This window comes from Physcomitrium patens, chromosome 15 (genome assembly GCF_059467195.1).
Source record: "Physcomitrium patens ecotype Gransden chromosome 15, ASM5946719v1, whole genome shotgun sequence".
NCBI classification, from domain to species: domain Eukaryota; kingdom Viridiplantae; phylum Streptophyta; class Bryopsida; order Funariales; family Funariaceae; genus Physcomitrium; species Physcomitrium patens.
This window is the reverse complement of record NC_143424.1, coordinates 10,145,816-10,171,294: the sequence shown is the minus strand read 5'-3', so window position 1 is coordinate 10,171,294 and position 25,479 is coordinate 10,145,816. Positions and strand designations below refer to the sequence as shown.

The 25,479-nt window shown below is 36.4% G+C and overlaps 3 protein-coding genes across 8 annotated transcripts; 2 read left to right on the top strand and 1 right to left on the bottom strand.

The window, feature by feature from the left end:
- The first annotated feature begins 4,595 nt into the window (after positions 1-4,595).
- LOC141046296 (uncharacterized) lies at positions 4,596-7,036 on the top strand. Of its 3 annotated transcripts, none has more exons than XR_012219110.1 (3): positions 4,596-4,727; positions 4,943-6,227; positions 6,451-7,036. XR_012219110.1 is itself a non-coding variant. In XM_073539309.1 (3 exons), exons 1-3 carry the CDS (start codon positions 4,605-4,607, stop codon positions 5,541-5,543), a joined length of 270 nt encoding a protein of 89 aa, XP_073395410.1. In that variant the 5' UTR covers positions 4,596-4,604; the 3' UTR covers positions 5,544-7,036. The 3 variants fall into 3 exon arrangements, 2 of the variants coding, with proteins under 2 accessions (XP_073395410.1, XP_073395409.1); XM_073539309.1 differs by having other exon boundaries at positions 4,943-5,080; positions 5,535-7,036; XM_073539308.1 differs by having other exon boundaries at positions 4,943-7,036.
- LOC112292702 (pterocarpan synthase 1) lies at positions 6,870-8,682 on the bottom strand. Of its 4 annotated transcripts, XM_024541452.3 has the most exons (4): positions 8,556-8,682; positions 8,346-8,415; positions 7,951-8,101; positions 6,936-7,760 (listed from the first exon to the last, which is right to left on the bottom strand). In XM_024541452.3, the coding sequence occupies exons 1-4, from the start codon at positions 8,589-8,591 to the stop codon at positions 7,721-7,723; spliced, it is 297 nt and encodes a 98-aa protein (XP_024397220.1). In that variant the 5' UTR covers positions 8,592-8,682; the 3' UTR covers positions 6,936-7,720. The 4 variants fall into 4 exon arrangements, with proteins under 4 accessions (XP_024397217.1, XP_090112528.1, XP_024397219.1 ...); XM_024541449.3 differs by lacking the exon at positions 8,556-8,682 and having other exon boundaries at positions 6,870-7,760; positions 7,951-8,213; positions 8,346-8,388; XM_090256402.1 differs by lacking the exon at positions 8,556-8,682 and having other exon boundaries at positions 6,870-7,760; positions 7,951-8,181; positions 8,346-8,388.
- Positions 8,683-10,470: 1,788 nt separating this feature from the next.
- On the top strand, positions 10,471-11,610 carry LOC112292298 (uncharacterized). Its single transcript, XM_073539104.2, is given in 5 exon segments — positions 10,471-10,558; positions 10,759-10,878; positions 11,050-11,255; positions 11,381-11,429; positions 11,432-11,610. Coding segments are annotated over 5 exon segments (432 nt in total). The 5' UTR covers positions 10,471-10,536; the 3' UTR covers positions 11,467-11,610.
- Positions 11,611-25,479: the final 13,869 nt, after the last annotated feature.

Sequence of the window (25,479 nt, the reverse complement as noted above, 5' to 3'; positions counted from 1 at the left end):
AAATTATAATCAAATATTAAATAAATTTTAAATAAATCCTAATCAAATGCTAGATAAATCCTAAACAAACCTTAATCAAATTCTAGATCCTAAAGCAACCCTAAATTTTAAATAAATTCTTAAAAAATCCTATGGTAAATTAAAATTTCCATAATTAACAATCAAATCATTGATTTCAATTGGAATTTTGCGTATCTTTCAATAACTAAGTTAGCAACAAGTACAAATGTTTTATGAAAGATTGAACTTACCAAATAGAAGATAAATCCTAAAATCCGCTTGGATGTTAACTAGCCTTCTTCTCCAATCTTAATATTGGTCTTCTTAAGTCAAAACCACTTAATTCTACTATTAAATACTTCTCAAAATTCACATATATGTTGGAAATTAAGTCTACTATCCATATATATAAATTTTACCTCAATCCAATGAGTAGATTGCTAATGATCTTAAAAACCCTTACTAACCTTCAAAATCCCATTTCTGAAATCTTAATCTACTTGAACTTTAATAATCTTCAATCTAATTGATTGATCATGCTCAAATTTATAACTTACAATAAGAATAATTATATTCATAAATCCACAAATTTTCATTTACAGATCTACTACCAAACTCACAAAATTCTCCCAAATATATATATATATATATATATATATATATTTTATTTCTCAAAACCAAATTCACCAAAAACAATCTTAACTTTGTGAAGCTCTTACAAAGTTATTATAAACTCAAATTGCTCAAAACCAATGTTTAAAAAAACCTCATAAAGTCTTCTTTCAAATTCTATCCTTTGATTTGCAAAAGAACCCTAAAGTCTCTATAGGTGTGTAGTTTTGAAATAAGATCTTCTATAATATAATATTTCTTCACTCTTTCACCTATTAGCCATATTACAATATGACAATAATGGCAACAAAAATAGAGGTGAGCAAGGAGCATGAGTAGAACATAATTGCAAAAGCATTAGCACAACATTATGGGACATAAACACAACAAATGTTGTATGTATGTTAGAATATGCCAAGGGATGCAATGCACATTATGGTAATGTGTTTGAGCAATAGGAAGGGTTTGTAGCTTGAATTGCCACAACTAAGCCAAGATCATTGGGTCTTAAATAAGTGAGTTGTCAATGGAACAACAATAAAATGATATATGCAAAATCAAAGACATGCAAGAGTGGGAGTCGTAGGTGGAGGCACTGCCTGGTGCACATGCTAATGATGCAGCAAAAGAGACTAATGCAATGGTTACTGAGGGGTGTGTAAATAGTAGTTGGCATAGGTTAAACACCTTTTTTGTAGCCAACAGCATGGGTTTCTATTAATTGTTCAATGAAAGGAGTCAAAAAGTAACAAATAAAATATAGCAATTATGTTATTCTTTGCTCCAAGCTATTTTAAAAATAAAATCAGGGATTTCAAGAAAAAAATCACCTATAAAAATATTTGATTAATGGTAGTATTTATAAATCTATTAGATTTTCTGAAAGCATGTCTATTAAATCAAAATTTACTAAAATTTAAAATATGAGTGAAAAATTTAGAAACTGAGAATTGTTATACAAATATTTTTATCATAAATTTTAAAAAATTACACTAATTAACTTTCTAAGTCTTACTTATTTACTTGGACTATATTTGAAAGTTTCTATATATGGATATCAACTTTCATTTTAGTTCTTTACAATCACTGTTAATAACAAAAATAAATTTTATATTATTTTAAGATTTTTTCATCTTGATATTTTTAAGTTATCAACTATATCATTTGCAAAAAAAATTCCATTTAAATAAAATTTATTAAAAAAATGATTCAAAATACTTTTTATTTTGCATTTAATATTCATTTTTTGAGATTTTTAATATATGATAAATATAAATTTTGGAATGATCTAAGAATAAATTAATAGATAAAAAGTGATGGAATCATAAAAATAATCTTAGATAAAATAATCAATAACAGTCATTAATTCAAAAATTAAAATTATTCAAAAAACAAATGTTACTACAAACAGATTTTTAACAATGTTGTTAATCATTTCGTCAAATAGAAATGACCACTTTCTAAAAATAATTTAAAAAATACAACTAAAAATCAATATATAATGATATGCAACAAATTCAGGCTTGATCATTAATGCTGTAAATCTTTTGTGTGAGATCTTTGGGTGGAGATGTTCTAATTTTTATTCTATTCTTGTGCTATTAATTTCAACTTAGAAATGATATTGAAATCTTCAGAAATAACATCTAATAGGTAAACAATTCAAAAAACATTTCAATTTTTTTTTAGTAAGAAAACGACCTATAATTATTAAAATAAAATAAAATAAAATAAATTGTATCAAATACCCAATGTGGCAATTCAACCACATAAATGCTTAAAGGTCCACAGTGAATCCATAACAGCCAAGTTACATAAATTCAATACAAATTATTTCATCACTTTCAAGGCAAGAAGAGATTCTTAGTCATGTGGAACTTACAGTACAAAACCAAGTTCTATTGACATCACTTCTCAAGACTAATTTTGAAGGCTTCGTATGGCATGAAAGAAACATCACCATTTATGGTAAAAATGGCACAACAAAAAGTATATAAAACATAAGATTTTCTTTACAGCAACTTGGAATCCTGTTTTTTTTTCTTTGCCATTCTGACAAGCCTGCAAAGTCAGCCCTTGGAAATGAGTTGCACAGCACCACATATGATCCTTTAGGGTTTTTGTACCTCAAATGCAAACAAAAAGGTGTATGGTCAGTTAAAAGTTAAAGTAACCTGATTCACCCTTAAAAAAAGGTTTGCAGACTTTATCATACGTTAGGATAATAAGAAAATCAATGTGTAAAATCAATGTCGAGCATTAGCCCATGTCTTGAAAATATCTTTTCTTAGAGTTTTAAAAAGTTATATATATATATATATACATATGTGTGTGTGGAATTACTAGTTTAAAGTATAAATGTATTTTTTTGTTTTTAAATACTGTCTTGCTATTTCTTGAATCCAACTCCCTTTGTGTGCAAATTGCTCTTTTTTCACACTGAGGCTGCAAAAAGACAAGGATGTAGGGGTGGGTCCAAATTTTGTTGCATTATGTGGAGAAGTGATATGGATGCCGTGGATGATCTCTTTTTCTTGCAAATCATTGACAAGAATGTTGGATGTCTTTTCGATCATTTTTTGTCACGGAGAAAGCCAACCTACCACACAATTGTCAATTGTTCCTTCAATTCTTTAAAACAACGTGAAATTCTACACAAATTGTGATGTTTGAATGTGAAGCCTTGGAAAGAAGGAAATTGGGGAAGAAAGAAGAAGAAGTAGTAGAAGAGCTACAGAACTATTGAAGAAGAAAAACATGTGGGGAAATGGAACAAGTGGAACTATAGACAATGTTGTAAAAATGACAAAGATTTAGACAAAGAGAGACTTTGTGTGATATCAAGAACCCATAAAAGTGGCACATTCACTTCACAAAATCATTTGTTTGATCAATCATGAAGTAAACAGAATATTTTAATAGAAAAAAGAACAATAAACTATTTCTTCAGTAAAAATATACTTGTGTAATGCTGAAATTTAGTGACCAAGTCATAAATAGTAGTTTTTCTTTCTTTTTTCTTTTTCTACATATTTATTGGATGATTTGCTTGATGAGACCAATATCAATCAATATACAATAGTCAATCTTATCACACAAATTATACAATCAAAAAGAAAATATGGAGGTGATTCAATCTTTGTAAAGTTTTTATTTTTATTTTATTTAGCTCATTCTTGTCCCTTCTACTACTTCTTTTTCTTCTGTGTTACAAGTATGTGTACATGTATATTAGAGAAACTTCATGACACAAGTTACTTTTGCAAGAAAAACCAAGACATAGGCTGTAACAATTTTCAACATAAGCTTCAAAGCACCATTAAAATGTACAAATTAGGTTTTTATTATTCAAGTGATGATTTGGCATGAAATAAACCCAAAGGATGTTGCAAACCCAAATTACAAAATAGGCAAAATGTCAAATTTAGTCACGTTTCTTTTCTTCTGTCATTTTTCTCTTTATTTCTGTGTGAGTTCTATCACTCTTGAGTAAGGTAAACATTTTATGTGATAGTATGCCTAACCACTTCTATCGAATTCTTTTAATTTTCTCACTTTTGTCTTCAAAAATCTATGAGAAAATGAAAGGGCCTGATGGGTATGCTTTAAGGGAATACTTATAATTGTCAATAATGGGACAAGTTTTGTCATACAGCAGCTGGGCCACAGTTCTCAACCCCATTGACAGAGCAATTCCACCTCAGCCCAACAACAACCACCACCACCACCACCACATTCTTTTATTCCATATTTATTATACACTTATACACACATGTATGTGTGCATTGTTGATACATGTTTGAAATGATTTACAGTCTAGCTTGGATGAGATGAGAGCAGAGTATGAGAAGCCATTGCAGCGCCTGTTTTGCGTACATCATGATTGCAGAGCTTCAACAATGTCACAACAAGGAATTAGGGTTGAAGGTGTTCGTGCGTAAGGCAGAGTGACCACATTTGCTTGTTCCATTGGAAAGCTTCGAGTGTGTGCCATGGGTTTTTCAGCTCCTGCTTCTCTTGTTGGACAGGCATTGCACCCACAAGCTAGTTGTCGCGGTGTTGCGTGCAGTGGAATTTGGGCGGTTGGCATCCGGACGTGCTTGATCTATTGCTGGGTCAGTCTTTATTCGAGTCATTTGACTGAACTCTGTTTTGATGTGTTGTTTTGTGCATATTGTAAAAGATCTTTTTGGGTGTAAGGATCCAGGGACACTGTCATTGAGTTTCTGGTTGTGATTGCCACGCCGATGGTGTGTGAGTCTGTTGTTTGAAAGTGCTGATGCGAGGAGGTGGAAGTATTGAGCGAGATTTTTTCCATCGTGGGGAATAGTGGAATCGTATTTATGGAGACGGTGACTCGGGGAAATGCTTTAGTAGGGCTTCGGTGGTGTACCACATCATGCGAAGCAAAAAAGCCTACTATTTCGTTACATCCGTGAGTTCGGTCTCTACCACGATAGCTTGTTCGGTAAATGATGCCTTGCCTTATCGCGCTATGATTTTACTTCATGTTGGCTGCACCTACTGCTGATTCGATCCTTCATGCAATGCATATGTCTGTATATGCATCACATTTGATTTGTTTGTATCTTGTGTACCATTGTACTCGTATTGTCTGACATTCTTTCATTTAATTTTTTATGATGCTGTTGGTATACTGGAGAAAAATCGATTATATGCATGGTATGCATGGTGTGAGACTAGCATCTCCATCTTCATCTCCATCTTCATCTCCATCTTATTTGAGCTTTGCTCGAACGGGCTGTTTGCACAAAATTTGTACTTTCTCTCTGTGATTGTTGGAAAGCAGCTAGAGGTGTATCAGAAACCGAAGAAAGTAAACAAGAACTTGAAGCATTTGGGTGGAGAAGCAGGGACCCAGACCTTGTTTTAACGTCGACATTGGCTTCTTGTAAATGCAGTTCGTTTAATGGCCAGTTTATTCTCGGTTCTTTTGTTGACAAGGTCCAGAGCTCCAGCAGAATAAGATCATTAGTCGCCAAAAATTACGCATTTCATATCAATCGTGATTTTAGCAGCCGCTTATTACGCTAGATATCTCACTCTGTAAATACACGAAGGTTCCTGATCAGACGCATCACAGTCAGTAATAAAGTGTTACAAAGAGTAACCCAACTCATAATCTGATGAACAAGAGCTTCCTTCAATCGAAGCAGTAGTAAGCTTCAATCATTACAAAAAATAAAAATAAAAATAAATAAAAGATGCAATTACAAGTTCATGAAAAGCGGTCGGTAGAAATACAGTCCCAATTGAAGCTATAGAGAGAAGATTAGGAGCAGGAAAAGAAGCAGTGATTGGAAACAAGGAGGGGGAAAACGCAGGCGCGGTTCACTTTACGAGTAGCACCAGAGAAGACGAGAAAGGATCGTAAAGGAGTGCTGGAGGTAATTCGGAAGACAATCGTAAAAGTAAAACCAGCGGTGAAGGATTCCACAAGCAGGAGACAGTTCAGAAAATGCTGCAACGGAAGTAGCCGAAGACATTCTTCAATCTATGATTTGTTCACTGTTCCACTTATTCATTAGTGGAGCCTCTGCACCTTCTACAAGAGCACAAGGATTTTAGTGTGGAAGGGGTCCCATCAAACATCTGTTAAGATTTGTTTTCCTTCCCTTTGTCTTTTCGCTGCTAATGTCGTACTCCGTGGTTTCTTGTACCAAAAAGAAAAATAATGCGCATTGTAGAGTGCATCGGTATCATTTCAGACCCTAGTCAAATCGTCATGATCGTTGCTTCAAATCTCACAATTACGCATGACGCCTTGGACATTTTAGCCACGCAGAATAACTCATCCCTCTTTTACTGCGCTGGAAGATTCTTGACAACGCTAATGTCAGCAACCCTAGGACGCAGACGCCAATGCCTACCGAGCACAGTTGAAAACAACAATATAATTGAGGTCATCTTCCAAACCCAGCTGGCGTCGTGCAAGCCGATCGATTGCCCGCAGCGCCACAGTTTCAGAAACGTTGCAGCGCAGTTGCTCAGTTCTAGATGGTCAGACTATGCATCGACTGGGATTCTGGCAAAACAAAACATGTCTGGAAGTGTAGGGAAAATCTATGTGGAATGGGGAACAGATTACAAGCCCAAGATGATTTGTCCTGTGCCACCGCTGTTCCCAGATACATAAATCTTAGCAGAGAGAGCTCTTTTCGAAAAGCCAAGCAACTTCTCAGGATTGGCTGTTCGAATACCTTTTCTACGACAATAATGTCTTTCATCATGCAGCGTTTAGATCATGGCTCAGGTGGACTTGAAGGGCAGTGACAATGCCGGGAATTTTACGCCACTCCATGTCATCCATCCTTGTAATTTATTTATATATTTATATAAATATGTATCTTAGCTGGTCATGAGGACATCAGTATCAGTTGCTAGATGTCACTGATTCAAATCACTCTCAGTAACTGAATCACTTCGTCAAAGATCCAACAATACCCGTTGTGTCACTATTGTAGTGTTTAGATTCAACGAGATGTCTCACACTTTGAAAGATTCTTTTGTCGACAGTAAATACCATACAGTAGATGCTGAGGGTGGCCTCTTGGAAATGCCATGACCTAGGGAATAAAGAATAACAAGTGAGACAGTTGCAAAAAAGATTATCGGCTGCGAAGACAAAGCTCACATTGACGAGATCCTCGACGTCTATTTGGAAAGGTGGATGTCCCACCGGAACACGTACAAGGGACGAGCCTGTGCCGCTGGTTGTGCAATAGCATAGCCCTTGCATCCCCTGAATTTGCCGGTGCCCCCTACTATGATGCGCTCCCACGGCGGAGGAGGGCCAACTCCGGGAACAGACACGGTGCCCGTAACTGCGATGCTTGATCCATTGTACTCAGATCCCTCGCCGAAGTCAAATTGTCCCGACATCTGAGCACCTCCAGCTGGAATCCCTCCAATACTTGTTACAACTCCCCATCCTGAAAACTTTCCCAGTGTCTTACTGTCCTCGTTCAGACCTTCCTTGACGATGTTGTCGAATACCACAAAGCTTCCCCACCCTGCTGCTGTTAGATCCCCACCTTGCCCTGTTCCTGCATTAAGTTTTGGTGAAGCATTGAGGCCGTCTTGAATCTCATGCGTGTAGCAAGTGAGGTGCAAGTCTTCTGTTTCCGCTGCGAGGCACCAGGCAGAAGGAACATTCTTGAGGATTTCGAAGTGGTAGCATATAGTGCAGACTTTGAAAACTGTTCCATTATCACGAGTATGCAAGGATGGACCGAAACCTCGATGGCACTGGACGGGTGACGAACAAAATTAGCGACACCACACCCATAGGAATATATGCTTTAACACGGTGCTTACCCATCACCACTGTCGGTGTGCTGCGAGTGTGGAGGAGCTCGTGTTGCGTATGACCCAGAACTGAAGATTACACCAAAGTCGACTGCAGCCTGGACCTCGCGGTACCACTTCTCGTTACAGCTTCTCAAGTTGAAATTCACCAACAGTAATACTGTTCACCCAACACTTGATCGTGCATAAGAGATTCGCATGCTCGCCTCGAAGATTCCTTTGCGTGTGCGGATCAATTAGCTGTTCTTGTGCGTTTTAGCGCATAGGGTTAACTGTTCAAGTGAACTCAGTTTTCTGGTGGAAAAACTGGGTATAGGGAAACAGATAATCAACCTAATTCTACCTTGAGAGCACTGCCCAAGACCTCAGAGCAACGGCTTTACAGTGTGGAGTGTACTACTCACCAGGCTGTGACTGCACGCGCTTGTCAGCTTGAGGATCCGATGTGAAAGAGCTGGGATGGAGTGAGTGTTCCTGCTCAGAAGTTAATATTGTTAAGCAATGGCCAAGTAGCGTCAGAATGAAGAGTCACAACTGAACCTGGATTGGACAAGCGCGGAATCAAAGCATGCTCGATCTTTTCGCTGTCTCTGCAGAGTTTTATGATCGATTACCGGCGGTTGCCAGGAAAATTGAAGTGCGCGAAGCATCGATGCGCATGCTCAGGAACAAGACCCGAAACTATCACTGTAATCAAAGCCAATTTCTGCCTCTCGCTGAGATGAATGACAAATATATACATATATGACAAATATATACAAATATATGTGTGTGTGTGTGGACTATTTTTGATATGGAAAAATCTTTGACAAATCAGTCACATAGTTGACCTTACTATCATTCTAAAATTTTCAAGATATTTTCAGTAGTCTTGGCTTTTCGTGGTTTTGAATCTGGTATTCGCAATGTGCAAATTAAATATCTCTGTTCTCTTCCCTTACATTCTATACACTTTCACAAAAGATTCCGTCCGTAATACATTTCACTTCTAATCTCAACTTCCATATTAATTAACAATTAACATTTCTATCGCTTAGCGAAGTATCCAATTAGCTCACATGCAACCACAAAAATTTCCAAGTTGGTGAGTGCAGTGACTAATCAACTATCTATCAAAGTGGTGCGAAAGTGGTGTGATGACTAAAACATACTAAAAGTTGTGTAATGATAACGTCTCTATATATATATATATATATATATATAGATTAATCTCTTGGATAAATATAACCTCACCTACTCACTGAAATCTGTGTTCAGTATTATCTATCACAATCTCAGAAATTCAGGGAGAAACGAATTGTGGGTCAAAGCATTAAAATGTCAAACTGAGAGATAAGAATAGCACATTGGGGTGCAGTGAAAAACAACGAGAGTCGCGTGATGAGCGTGGGGGATGATGGCCATGTCTAAAGCGCAATTTAGCGGCGATCCGACGCAGGAGAGAAGATGCGGTTCCAGGGTCTGACCTAAACCCTGGATTCAGCTACATTCTAGGGCTTTTTCAATGCTTAAGTATTGTGCAGCATCCGAAGCAGCAGGATATGTTTATGTGTAGTTTACACATATATTACTAGCGGAAACTCATGCTGTTAAGCACATAACAAATTAAAATTAAAATTAAAATTTTTTTTGGTTGTTAAGTCATTGGAAACTGCCTTCATTGCAACTTGAACGGAATTTATGCAAATGATGGGCATATTGTGATCCTCAGAAGAAAAGCCAATTGTTCTCTGTGGTTCCCAAATAACAGTCTTGCCTCTACGCCTCTATGTACATCTAATAGTGATATTTCTGAAATTGTGGACGATTGGGAGACTGTGTTTTCAGGGTGTTTTCTAATACATTGTGGCAAATAGCTCTTAGAGTACATTACCTGTCCAGGTTTATATGCATGAGGAGTAATTACAGGTGGTTTGTAATTGATGATTCCTGCACAGATGACATGCTCTCCAATCCTGTCAACTGTGCAGGAATTTCCCTGGGAACCGCCACATAATATCTTGAAATAAGGGTCGGAGAAACAAAAAATAAATCAAAGCAACGAGTTTGAGATAAAGCTTGGAAGTTAGAATGCTGTCTCTAAATGTTTAGCTTAATGTTTAATGATTTCCGTCTACCAGAAATACAACGAGAAGAGAAGTGTGTACAGAAGGCTATCAAGGATGTTGCCAAACAGAATGATATGCAATCGGCGAAGGTGACTTACCCATCATTGTAGCTCTTTTTATATTAAACCTTTCGCAGCGTGGTCCTGCTTGTTCCAATTGCTAGCCCTTTGGCTTCTTTTCATCTCTAAAATCGTCATATTCTTCAACGATGACAGACATAGTAAATATACAGAAGGATGAAAGCTGCGGTAATCACATGAAAGCATGTCTGCTTCTATGAAGTTCAGAATTTGGTCCACCACATATTATTTTATGCATGTCCGCTTGCCTTGATGCGCAGTTCTATCGTCTTAGGCAATTTGAAAGGAGAAGCTAACTAGTGAGCTTTTATTTGAGGAAATTTCAGTCTTTGGCAAGCTAGCTAGTTAGCTCCCGTAAGGTGGTTGGGCGCCTGTATGAGCATCGCGCTCAACTCAATTCTATATCCATGCACCTGGGAGAAAGTTTGGGTATGACGATCACCGTCTTCACACTTGTCGATGTCTCTATAGGGTTTTAGTAGGAAAGTTGCACGTTCATTGCTTCATTCCATCTGAACTAAGCCAGAACAAGGCATGTTATTTAAACAAAAACCATCTAAAGTATAGCAGAGTTGGACCACGTGCTCTGGGTTAATTAATTGATTGACGAAAGGGATTGTGAATTGCAGCAACAGCAAGGGCCGTAGGGCACTTGCAGAAGAGCACCGAAGTTATGACGCTAGTCAAAAAGCTCATGAAGGCCCCTCAGGTGGCGGCCACCATGCAAGAAATGTCTAAAGAGATGAAGATAATGTAACGCTTCTTTTAGCTTGCTGTCCAATGTCCATCATAAGTAGTATTCACTACCTCTTCGGTTCCGGGCTCGTTCTTATCGGTTTCGATCTGTTGATGAAATTTTCACAGGTGGAAAGGAGTAATAGCAATGGTTTAGCGCCTAAGAAAGAGTGAACGTATGTGGCAGGCTGGAGTGATGGAAGAAATTCTGAACGAGGGTTTGGACTCGGCTCTCGACAACGAAGACATGGAAGAAGAGATTGAGGAGGAGGTTGATAAGTTGTTGTCTGAGCTTGCTGTGGAGACTGCCGTTCAGCTACCATCTGCAGGGGCAAGCCGGGAGAAGCCTGCCAATGAGCGTTTGAAGCCCCTCTCTCAGTCTGCCAAAAAGGTATACGTCATCATATTAACAATCCTGCTGTGAATTTGTTTGAGACTCTGCACGTGATGTAGCGCTTGAATTAGTAAAGATGATATCTCTGACTGGAATTTCAACTTATTTGCCTGTTGGTGCAGCAACAAGAAGTGGCTGCAGCTGCGGAGGGAGGTGATGACGATGAAGAGCTGGATTACGTGGTCGATTGGCGAGTGTGCGATCATGACGAAATCAACTATATCCCTTTCAAGCATTCCACTACATCTAAATATCTAGCGTCCAAGGATTTGACAGCCGAAGAGGAGGAATAGTCCCCAATTTTTGTAACAAACGGCAGAAACAGCTACTAAACAGGACAGATGGGAAAGGGGAAGAGGCTTAGCATTCACATGTAACAAAAAGTACGGCTTGATGATTTTTGACATATGTCAAGTAAGCAGCGTTGACCGATAGCAACAACCGATGCCCTGTTGATTTAGCTTTACGCAAGCAACTCTTACTCCAGTGTGGTCCGTTCTTTTGTAATAAATTGAATTTCAGATGTCTTGCACAATCTGAAACATGTCATCCTTCTCATCACTTCCGTCTTTACACTGCCTTGTTAGGTGATTAATTCTCATTAGCATCTTTCATTTTTGTCCAAAGAAACAGATACTGCTCACATTTCGAACTGTATTGAAGCTTCACTAGAAGTTGCACAACACTCAATTCCGTCTCTACTGTCTTTCAGTTTTTCACAATCTAGCCTCCAGTTTCATGGTCCCTTCCTATTATGCACTCTTTAAAACCTCGGCGATCGATAACTTACTTTATCTGCCAAGAGCACGTAATTTGCAGAAGCTTCCGTCCTCTAGACAGTCAATATCGCCAATCAAAGCAGGGTCCTTTGTCGGCTACGAACAATGGGTGCAGAAATATAGCGTTGTGTACATCTACGCCATGTCTGTTAGGAATCAAACCTCTAATTAAAAAACCTTCCAATTAGAAGTATTTCATTCCTCAAATCAAGACTCACCACAGCCTTCGAGTCCCAATTCCAGCCTACATCCTTGGGGTCTTCCAGTTTTGCTGAGGTGTTGGAGTTTGCAAGGATCGATGGCCTCCAGGTCAGGGGCCCGAGCTGAAGAGGAAGATGTTTCAAGCTTAGGAAGAATTTGAAAGGACTCAATGTTGAATGAATGCCAAAGCATCACTTGTGCTGCAGCGGAAGTAAGAGCAGCTGCAGCAACTCAGAAGCGATCCCGCTTCTCATACATCGAGCATCTTCCAGAGGAAATTGCGGAATGTGCGACGGTTTGGTAGCTTTCTGAACCCAGATGCTGTGAATCAGATGCGAGAGGTTTTGAAGAGATATCGGCTGCACAAGTTCGAGGAGTGCGTTGCTGGAAATGTGTTCGGAGACCGTTGAGGGGGGTGGAAGTGAATGATGCGCAAAAAAGTTGGGTACCCGTAAGAAGTACACGCGTACTGACATGGACACGTACTGAATGTCAACTACGTTGTGGTTGGTTACATTTTAGCATGACCTGTGACATGATAGAGGACTCCCATATCCAAGGCACATCGGACTTGGTGATGAATAGTTTTTTTTTTAAGTAGATACATCGAACTTCTGTCAGTACTTCAGAATTTATTCTTGCAGGCTTTTTTCTGCTTTTTTCTGCAGTTATCCTCTAATAGAACATCCGTGCAAGTTCCTTTGTACAAAAAACTTGACCACAACTATTTTCACTTTCCAAGTGTTGAGAGCATTAAATGTAGACATTAGAATGTAGTAGAGAAGAACTGTTTATCCTCTTCCCTCTCTCCTCTTGTATATAAGACACAACCAGATGAATAAATTTTTATGTGTGAAACTCTCTCTCCTTAGAAACCCTCTTGTGTGTATTACTTACGATTATTCTTGTGTGTGTGTGTGTGTGTGTATTATTTACTACTACTCTTGTGTCTTTCTAAACATTCTCGACACATTATCAACATGACTCTCTTCTAGAGACTATCACAATTCTTTTTGCTCTAGTCTTGACTTTTCAAACCTATTGCTACTCTTGTTCACTATTTGTCTCATGATCTTGCTGCACTTCTTGCTAGCTCCTTATACATTAGCTGCTTGCTTAGAACACTTCCTCCATTCTCTGCACTGCTTGCTTAAAATACTTGCTTCAACTCAACTTTCCTGCTGCGTCCCACGTATGCTGCCAAACAACCGTCGAATTGCCGCAGTTGATGACTGTCGACTATTGCCAAACAACCGTCAACTCCATCCTTGCTCCTAATCACCAACTGTCACCGACCCTGTTACTGTTGCTTGCCGCCATCCTATTGCTGCTTTGTTGTCACAATCCAAAACCTTGTCAATAAATAAATAAATAAAATAATAATAATATTTTTGATTTTTAAATTCAAGTTTATCATTTTATTTGACTTTATATTTTAAGGTACATTATACTCAATTTTTTCTACTTGAGCTTGTATTTTCTTTATAGATTTATTTATAATGACTGCTTCAACATCTTTAATTCTTTCTACTATGGTTCCAACTATTACCACTGCATCCCAACATTTTCAAGCTCTTTTATATCCACCATTGATTGTGGATGGAAACAATTATCTATTATGGGCAAAAATGGCAAAAGCAAATTTATTTGCAGAACAACTCTAGGATGACATTATGTTTGAAGAATCTCCTACAATAAGTACTTCTATTTCTCCTACTATTTATTGGAAAATACTTCTTCTCTTTTGTCATCATCTTGTACCTGCATTACAACATCAATATTTGGAAATGGAAGATCTTGCAGAACTTTTGAAGAATCTTAAATCCATGTTTGATCATCAAAAGACTATTTTCCTTCCATGCGTTGTCGTGATGTAATATGACTAATAGGTGAAAGAGTGTAGAAATTATTATAATATAAGAGATCTTAGTTCAAATTATTAGAGCAAATTAACTTAGAAATATAGTTAATAGTCAAAAAGGTAGTAAAACTAAAAGGTACCAATGCTGCTTTTTAGAAAGGTGACTTCTACTTATTTTGTAGGACCATAAATAAGACAAAAAAAAGTAGATTAAAAAAATAAATGATATAGGCATCTTTAGAAGGAAGTTAAGAATAAATTTTAGCAAAATTTACTTAGAAAAACTAGATATTGATACCCGGAGAGTTCTGGTTATGAACTAGGGTCGAAATCAAACCTGGAGGCACAAAATTGAGTCTCGACGACGACTTCGGAGTTCTTTTGCAAATCAAAGAGTGGAATTTGATAGCATATGGAATAAGGTTTCTATGAGTATTATTTTTGGGCAATTTGGAGTTTTTATGACTTTGTAAGAGCTTTACAAAGTCAAGATTGTTTTCAGGTGATTTGGGGTTTGTGAAATAAAATAGAGTTGATATTTCTAGTGATTTCAAGAGTTTTGTAATAGATCTATGGATGAAATTTTGCCGATTAATGTTCATAGTTGTGCTTAATATGTGATGTGAATCTTAGCTCGATCTAACAATTGAATTGAGGGTTATTGAGGTTTAAGTGAATTAAAGTCTTAAAAAGTAGAATTTTAGGTCTAGTGAGGATTTTTAAGATTTCTTGCAATCTACTAGTTGGATTGGAGTGAAATTTATATGAAAGGATATTAGACTTATTTTTCTATATCTATGAAAATTTTGAGATCAATCGAACGATGAAAAGAAGAGATATTGGCTCTGGGAGATTGGCATCAAGGTTGGAGAAGGAGGCCGGCCAATATCCGAGTACATTTTTGAGGTTATCGCCTATTTGGTAATTCCGATCTTTTTCAAAAATTTTGTGCTTATTTTCAACTTAGTTTTTAAGAAGTATGAAAAATTTGAGTTAAGATCAACAGTTCATTCATTAGTTATTGAGGTTTAATTCTACTATAGAAATTACTAGGATTTGGTTAAGATTTCATTTAGAATTAGGATTTGATTAGGGTTTGATTTAGGGTTAGGATTTGATTTAGAATTAGGGTTTGGTTTAGGATTTAGGATTTGGTTAGGATTTAATTTAGAATTAGGATTTGGTTTAGGATTTAAGATTTGATTAGGATTTAATCAAGATTTGATTTAGGATTTAGAATTTTAGTTGAGTATATTTAGGATTTAAGATTTAGTTAGTTTTTGGCCTAAAGTTTGAATGAAGTAAGATTTCAATTAGGATTATATTAAGATTGAATTGAGATGTATTTGAGATATATTTGTAATCATTATAATATTTCTTTAAGATTTTTTATTGTTCCTTTGGAATTCCTTTGAGGTTTTCCGATTTGATTAAAGCTTGTTTAGCATTGTTAGTATTCTATTAAAATTAGGATTTTTTTGTTTTAATTTCTATTCTACCTTCCACAACCAAGTATCCGAAGCATTCTTAAGCAAGACTTCATGTATTATGATAGCACAAGTCATAATTGCAGACATTTATGTGTTTTGGATTTTTCAAATTTAAATGCTTTCAATAGTAAAATGTATAGTATTGTCTCACAATTACGATTATATGGACAAAGCATCTCTGAAGAAGAAATGATTGAAAAAATTCTCTCTTCATTTCCTCTTATATCTGTTGTGCTTGCACAATATTATAGGAACATGAAATTTCACAGTCATTATAATCTCATATCCTATCTACTTCTTGTGGAGAAGCAAAATGAGCTACTCTTGTGCAATGCTGAAGCTCGTCCTATTGGAACTACAATTCTAGAATCTCATGCACTTAATATTTCAAAGTCTAAAAAAAAATTATATAAACATGGGAAACATGCTCATAAGTATTAGGGTGGTCATAATCATGACCATTTCTATCCATATGGAAAGAATAAACGTTCTACTATTAATTATAGTAGAAAATAAAAATCAGAGATGCATTCTTGCCATAAGTATGGAATGATTAGACATTTAACACATGCATGCCATACTTCAAAATATTTTATTAAAATTTTCCAAGAAAATAAGAAAGTACAAGCTGAGGCTCGTGAAGTTCATACCATAGATGCGTCGATGGATTCAATTGGTGTTGATGACTTAGAAGCTTATATGAATGAAAAAACCTCTAATGATGAATCAAATGATGTGCTCATTGATTGTGCAACAATACATACTAACTTATGAGTTAGATAATTTTTTATTGAAAAATCTTCAACTTGGAAAACTAAAAATATAATGACCATGGCTGGAACAAATGCATTTTGTTTTCAAGAGGGCACAACGATGGTAAAATTACATGTGGGTTCCATCATAAAATATAAACATATGATGTTTGCACCATTAGTACCTCAGAGTCTGATTAGCTACCGAGATGTATGTATCAATGGTTATCACCTCTCAATCGCCATGTTAAATAGAAAAGAGGTTTTGGTTCTTGCAAAAGATCCATAAAGTTGTTGAAAAAGATTTTTCTGCAAAAAATGGTTTATATCAAATTGTGATTTGGCCTCCCATTATATTTAATTTTGCATCATCTATTACAGAGAGTTGTGTTTTTCTTTGGTATAGACAATTAGGACATCCAAGATCTACATTATTTAGAAAGATTATTCCTTGTATAGCTGGATACAATTTAAAGCCTACAGATGTAGACTCTATGGAATTATGTCGTGCATGGATGCAAGGTAAGATGATTACTCGGCATTCCATTTGGAAACTCCCACAAGAATTACCACCAATGCTTGAAAGTTTGCATGGTAATATTTGTAGTCCTATTAATCCAATATCAGGACTATTTTGTTATTTTTTGGACCTTGTTGATGCATCAGGTAAACAATCACATGTTTTATTATTATCAATTCGAAACATGGTATTTTCCAATCCTATATCTATGCTTATTTGTTTTTGGGCACATTTTCTTGATTATCTTATAAAAACATTGCATATCGATAATGTAAAAGAATTAGCATCAAAGTCTTTTGAAGACTATTGTACTGCAACAGGAATTGAGTTGACATATTGTGCTCTATATGAACATGCTCAAAATGGACTTGCAAAGTCATTTATAAAGCGTATACAAATCATTATCCATCCATTCTTCCTTCACGCAAACTTACCTACATCTATGTTGGGTCATGCAGTTTTACATGCTGCAACATTAATATGCCTCCATCCTTCTTCTCTTGAAATTGTTTCACTACATGAACTCATTTTGAATCGTGTTCTAAATCTATCTCACTTACAAGCATTTGGTTGCCGTGCTTGGGTTCGAATACCAAAACCTCAACGGTATACCATTGAAGTTCATCAATAAAAAATCATATATGCTGGTTTTGATTCACCAAACATTATTCGTATTATTGATCCATCAATGGGCACATTATTGTGTGCACATTTGTAAAATTTTCATTTTGAAGATAATATATTCCCATCTCTTCAAGGAGGAGTATCCAATCAACAAAGAAATAAAGTATGTATATTTGAAGCACGAGAATCATTTACAATGAATCCCAATTCTATGACATCTTTGGCAGAAACTGAAGTTGCTAAGATGTTGCATCTAAAACGGATTGCAGATGAAACACCTGATGGCTTCAATGATGCACCTAGAATTACAAGAGTTCTTATTAATGAGGCTCAAAATGCACCTGCTCAGATTGCATTGCCATTGACTACAATACTTCAAGTTATAATAATAACAACTAAAAGAACTCATGGACCAGATAAGCAACCACATCAAAAGAAAGCTATAATATTGACTAATCCTAATATTATTCCTCAAGAAATTTCCACTCATCCTGGGGGACTACCTATTCATGATGATATATCCATGCATAATGTACCTTCAATTCCTCTAAAAAATAATCTTGGAATTAGAAGAAATAAGAACAAGTTGAGTAAAGAATTATCTATTTTATATTGTGCTATAGATGATATGTAGGACAGGCCATCTATTATGATAGATAAATCATTTGCACATATGATTATAGAAGACTTTTCTTGCAAAGAAGATGATCATAAACTTCAAACCATCGAAGAGGCGATGCGTCGCTCTAATTGGTTAAAATGAAAAACTGCTATTGAAAAGGAGTATGCCACTTTGTGTAAGAAGAAAGTTTTTGGTCCAATTATAGACATTCTTACATCTCGCCCTATGAGATATAAGACAATATTAATATGCAAGCAAGATACTCAAGGTCAAATAACTTGCTATAAAGCTCGACTTGTTGCTCAAGGATTTACTCAACGATTTGGCATTGATTATGAATCAAATATTTTCTAATCATCGATTCAATTACATTTTGATATATTATTGGAATGACAGTTCATGCCACCCTTGAGATGCATCTAATGGATGTAATAACTGCATATCTATATGGTTCTCTTGATACAAATATTTATATGAAAGTTACATCTAGCTTAGAAACAAGAACTCCAAATAGACCTGCTCTAAGACAATATCGTAGTATTAAATTATGTAAGGCCTTATATGGTTTAAAACAATCCAAACGTATGTGGTATCAATGTCTTTAAGATTATTTACTTACAAATAAGTTTGTAAGTGATCCACTAATCCCTTGTTTGTTTATCATATGAGATAAAATTGGTTTTGTGATCATCACTGTATAGGTTGATGATCTTAACCTAGTAGGCACTACATTTGCATGTATTATACCTACTAACTTACTTATATGTGAATTTAAGATGAAAATGCTACAAAAAACAACTTTCTATATTGATCTTCAGATTATGCATCTAATAGATGGTAGCATTTTTTTCTACCAACTACCGTTGTCGTATTACGTGCTTTCCTGCTTAAGAACGCGCCGGGCGTCTGGCTGTAGAAGATAGTATGGAAATTCGCCAATATTCAAGCAGTTTATCAATTTTTGACTATTGGAATACAAACAACTGCAAGAATACACCGTAAATCTATACAGATGCCCTTCGACTGCTTGTCAAAGTCCTTTTTGCCCCAGCCGATAGGTCTCTAGACGTTACAGAGAACCCCGAACAATCCAAACTGCTAGTCTTCGATACCGCTTTATACTCACGATCTTGTATCCACTGATTGTCTTGTTAGATTAACCCAATAAATTTTATTCACTCCGCATACTCAATCCTATAGACACCCTTTTAACTCTTCATTATAGACGTAACTCAATTTTACAAAACAGTCAAGAGTAATCAAACCCACTTCATTAAAAATCTCGATTCACCATTACAATACTAACTTCAGCAACGATTGCCTCAGTGTTCCTAAAACCCTATGAAGAAAAAAAATCCAATTCTCTGTCTTCTTTCCCCGCCCGAAGCATAAAGCTAGCTCTCTGATTCTTCAAAAAACTCCCCAAAAACTTATTCTCTCCCCTAACCTTATCCTCTGAATTTCTTCAATCTTCTGTCTTGGATCCAGAATTGGCTCCCACCGTCAAAGCTTGGATCCGAAATTGGCTCTCGCCATCAGAGCTTTCTCTCCCATTTTTACCTTTAAGAGATCTTTTTATCGAAAACAACGTTCCCTGAAACGGCACAGAGAACAGGACAGCCTAAAATAGAATCGAAACCCCGTAATCGGAACCACATTGAGTCGCCCGACCAATTCAGGTCTCATATTGGCTAAGAGTCCAGTAGTAAGATCTGGATGTCCCCGTAATTGGATCAAATTGGTCCTTCACATCAGATTGGCTGAGGCCTGTAGTAAGACCTGGATTTTCTCGTAATTAGACTGCATTAAGTTATCTGGCCAATTCAGGTCTCATATTGGGTAAGAGGATCCGGATTGGATTCTTGAAATTGGATCCAATTGGCTCTTCAAACCAGGCTCACCAGTCATGTGAATTGGTCCTTTCTCTTCCTGTTGACTCCCATTATTGGAATCGAATGGAGCATTTCAGTATGCCTCGGCTGATTGTAACGGGGTGACTGAACTTGGCCACTCAGTATTTGCACTGGAGTTGGTCGTTGCTCCCAATATTTGAGGTAACTGAACATTAATAAAAGTCCCCTTTCTTTATATTTTCACGATATACTCGTGTTATAATACGACATCCACCCCCTCTGAACCTGTGCATCCTCTAGTATGTACCAATTTACCCAATTGCTGTTTGATTTAGAAAATATCCTTTACGTCTTTGTCCACTTCGTCTTAGTCACCTTCATTATCCAAATCACTTTCAATCTCTAGCTGCGGAATTTCTATACCTTCATTAAGGTCTTCCATATTCATCTCCGCGTGTCTTCGTTTTAATATTTTTACTTGTTTCCCTACAATTGGTATTTTCAATTTTGTACCATGTAACTCCCGTAATGAGTAAGTCGCATTATCATGAACAGTTGTTACTACATATGGTCCAAACCAACGTTTTGAAAATTTCTCCAAAATACTATGTTGATTATCCAGACTATTGTCATAAACAAATATCCAATCACCTTCCTCGATTACTTTTGGTGTCAATCGATGTTGCTTATCGAATCGCGCCTTGTTTTGTAACCTTGCTCTTTTTAACCTTCCCAATGCTATCTGGACATCTTCCGTTCTTTGCTCCAATTGTCGAATCCTAATAGCCAGAAGTTCTTCTCTTGTCAATCCATCTTCCCATGGTAGCATACTCCAAGTAAGTACCTTTTCTTCAATCGGCATAATTGGTTTTCGACCTGTCATAAGTTCTATTGGCATATATCCTATCACCGAACTATGTGTTGTTCAATCAGTCCATAATGGAAATGATAAAAGCCATGGCCATTCTTTAACTTTCCCATTACAAGCTTTAACTAATGCTTTCACAATAGGTGGGTGACCGCGTTCGCTTTTTGCATTCCCTTCTAGATTATAAGCAGTAGTCAGTGATAGTTTAATTCCACATCTTTCAAAGAACTTACGAGCTTCTTGTGCATTTAATTCTCCACGATCTGCAATGATTTTTTCTACGCATCCGTAGCGGCAAATGACATCTTCAAGCAAAAACCTACAAATCTCTTTTGTAGATTTTGTCCTCAATGCTCTTCCTTCTACTTGATTTGATAAATCTTCACGAGCTAAAACCAAATATCTCATCTGCCATAATCCAACCGGCATAATAACCAAATCAAAAATCCATTTAAAATGAATAGCCAGAGGATACGTAGGATGAAGACCATCTCGATGTCGGATATTAGAATACGATTGACAAATTTCACATGACTCTACAAATGAGAGCACATCTCGATACATATTTTTTCTCCAATATCGTTCCTTGAGTTTAGCAAAAGTAGTCCAGATTCCTCTATGCCCTGCCCATAAACTATCATGAAACTCCTTTAATAATTTTAGTTTTTCTTCCCTTTTCCTATCACTCGTCGTGGCATTCCAATTCTTTTCTTTGGTCTCTTCCATAAGAATCCATCTCGAAGTAAAAATCCATATGCTTTTTTTCTTATTTGTTTGAATTTTTCTGTAGACCAATTCCCCTGCTTAGTCAAGGTATTCAAGTAATGATCAATATCCAATAATTCTCCTTCATAAGATTCTTCAAGAAAAAGCTTATCTTCTCTGTTGAGATTTGATATTGAATAGAATTTCAATCCGATGTCATCAATGTCTTCAACCATTTCGTCCTCCCTCTCGTATCTTGTTCGAGATAGCATGTCTACTACTAAATTATCCTTCCCAATAATATGCTTAAATTCTAGATTTAGTGACTTAATATAAGTAATCCATCTCAACATTGCAATATCTGGCATTGAACAGTTAATAATCATTCGAAGCAATCGCAAGCAATCTGTTTCAATTACTACTACTATCCCAATCAAATAGTCCTTTTCAGCTTTCATAGCCAAAACGACTCCCCAAAGTTCTCTTTTGACTTGCAAATATGCATGCTGACGAATACTTACAACTTTAGCCCCAAATCAAACTGCAAATCTACTCCCATTTAAATCATCTTGACCCACAGCCCATCCAATGGCAATTGGACTAGCGTCCACAGTAAGAATCACTGGTCTATTGCACTTATAATCAACCTTCCTCAATATTGGAGGTGACATCAATAATTACTTCAATCTTTGCATTGCCTGAATATGCCTTTCTTTCCATTTAAATCGGTAACCATTGCGTAACAGTTCATATAATGGATCCGCTATGTGAGCAAAATGAAGGATCCAGATTCGATAAAATACACATGCACCCAAAAATCTACGAACTTCTGTTAAAGAATCATAATCCTCTTTCATCCTTCCAATTGCATCAACTTTAGTTGGATCTGGTTTTCTTCCATAAGATCCACATAAATGTCCAACAATCACAACCTCTCGTACTCCAAATACGGACTTCATACCCGATAATGTAAGATGAACTTCTCCAAGCCGAGTTAAAATCTTTTCACAATCTTGTATATGATCAACAACATATTTGTGACACCCCCTCATATCTAAAGTTTCATCCTTGTCTCCTTCTCTGCACCCTTTTATAGGAACATCATCCAGAAAAGGCATAGTCTTTTCCGGAATAAAATCTCTCAATACCTTATTCATCCCATTCATCATATGCGCAACTGAGTTGGTCGCGCCTTGAGGAAGAGTGCACATTCTAACCAATTCAAGTGCTGTCCTCATTGTTTTCATATCTCTACTTCCTTCGGCAAGTTGAAATTGATCATAACCTGAATACAAGTCACCCATTGAATAGATCGCCCTTCCAGCAAACGCCTCAGCAAATTCAACTATAATAGGTCCAATTCATGCATTCCTGACAGTTACTACATTCACCGGTTGCATATCTTGAATAATCCGTAGTGACCCATTCTTCTTAGGTACCGTAAATCATCGACTAGAATACGGCGCAAACGAGGGTTTCAATATTTTTATCTTTATCTTTTCTTTTAATAGCTCAACTAATTTAGGTAAATATGCCCTCAGTATTGGAATCGGTCTTGGATTCTAAGGTACATGCGGTACAGTGAAGATAACCATAGGTGTTATAATATTTGGATCCACACACCGAATTTCATGAGATTTGAAAGGAAACGATCTACCTTGTTTAGCCAACATCTTTTTGAAGCAAGTAATTTCCTCCGGCAATAAAGAACCATCAGAATCAATCTTCAATTCTTCAAAAGTCTCTTTAGTAAACTAATGTCAAATACTCATTGGATCTCTTAAACTTGCTTCTTTTGATGCTTCTCCCATTTGTTCTTTAGAATCCTCTGGTAATGGTCCGGCAACATGCTTTACCTTCTTATCTGCTATTTTATATCTCGTCTCTACAGTGACTTCTGGTGCTTGAAAAGATTCAAGTATGGTATAAATCTCTCTTGAATGAATCTCAGCAATCTTATCATTATCCCCTAACCCAATAGATGTAATCAATTCCAATGAATCTTCCAGTCCATTTTCTTCATAAACACCTAAAATCCTCTCATCATCTTGTAATGTACCTAACTTGCGTAATTGTCCTTCAATATCATATAATCTTTTTCTTTCTTTTCTTTTAAAATCATCAACTTTCTTATACATAATATTTCCATTCTCCAATATACCAATAAAACTCGCATCAAAAGCACCTTCATCTCACGAGAGTACCTCCTCTTTTGTACTTCGATAATCTCGCTTTACAGTGGTACCTCCCCAAAATCCTTAAATCCTTCAACAATCTTTGGCAATGGTTTCTCCCTCAACCTATCTCGATTCCGTTCATGGTTAGGAGGTATTGTTAGAAATTGTATAGCTTTCCTCCAATCTTCGCTACATATTCTTGCATAAGTACAACCATCGTCAAGTACTTTTGTTTCCATCAGTGTATCATAATATAAGGTTGTCCTAAAATCAACGGATAAGACGTTGTATCTTGAACAAAGAAATGTTGCTCCGTCGTAACATCTCCAATCCAAATTTTGACATCTAGACAAGCTCCATATAATTCACCCCGTGTGTTATTAGCTGCTCAAATTGCCCATCCATGTTCCATATCAATTGGCCATTTTTACTTCTTATAAAGATCTTTAGACATGAGATTTATTTCAGAACCATGGTCGACTAAAGAAACTATTGGTTCTTCTATATCTCCTACTTTCACCAATACCTTAGTAGTTGCTCTTGTCCAATGCTTTCGAGTATAATGGCTCAAAGTTTCCATTTCCTTGTCACTAGAATCTTCGAAACGTACTCGTTGATTATACCCATTCTTTTCGTTTGTTGGTTGCTTGTAACCAATATCAACCTCTTCTTCATCTCTATATATTCTTGCATCAATAGCATGACTCATTCCAGTTTCGCCCATTAATTGCCTCTTTCGCTTAATGCTGTCAATGATTACATCATGAAACTCTTTCTTTGTAATTTCCAAGACTTCTTTCAATGTGAATTCCACCTTAGCATTTAATATACGTTCTTCCAACACCCCTTTCAAATTTGTTGCCGCTTCAATGTCAGAAAGTAGCTTATAAGCAATTGATTTGTCTTTATTTTTTGTCTCCTTTATTTTTTCTTCTAATGATGCTGAGGTATCCTTTACAGGCAATTCTTGTGAAGCTGCTTCTCGAGCCTTGTCTCCTCGAGTTTGCCTCTTAGAAGAATTTCCTTCTCTCGTATCATCAAAATTTCCTCGTCTCTTTTCTTCCATCAAAGCTTCATGTTGGCTCTTAGCAATATATGCATGAATTGAAAGAAACTCAACAGGATCCTCCCAACCTGTTGCACCTTGTATTGTAGATGCAATCCTCAATAACGCTTCTCGAGGTAATTTTCCTTCTTGCATTGTAGAAACGGTAGAAGCCCAAAACTCACTAGTTTCCGTATTTCCACCAATTTCATCATCTACTCTAGAAACATAACTTGCACTTTCTCGTGCTGCTGTTTCATGCTCTTTTAGGTAATCTTGAACCAATACTCTCATTCTTCCCTTGCCAAAATTAGTTTGAAGAAGATCATCCCTATCTTTCAATGCTATCTTCCCATCTTTCCAGCAAATAATTCCCTACCGTATCATATTATTAAATTCATTGCAATCTTTTCTAGTGTGTGAAGCATCATCACACCAAATGCATCTTTGTACATATCCTTGTTTTGAAACATTCTTCGAATTATTTATAGAAGTATTCTCTTCAAGTCTTGCCAATTTGATTTGAAGATCTCGCATTCCTCGTATAATTTCTTCCATCCCCATATCTGCTTTCTTTGACAAGGATGTCGAAGGTTGAACTGTAGGCATTGTTGGTGGTGTTGTACGTATTGGAGCTTTGGGTGCTTGTACTGTTTTCGGAATATTGCTCCTATCCTTCTTCCTTTCTTTTTTTGTAAACAAATCCACCGCATCTTCAACGTTC

Excerpts from the sequence above, each read along its gene's own strand:
- LOC141046296 (XM_073539308.1), top strand. The coding sequence starts at position 4,605 with ATGGGTTTTTCAGCTCCTGCTTCTCTTGTTGGACAGGCATTGCACCCA. Across the intron at positions 4,728-4,942 it reads CGTGCTTGATCTATTGCTGG|TGGAATCGTATTTATGGAGA; the intron begins GTCAGTCTTTAT and ends CGTGGGGAATAG.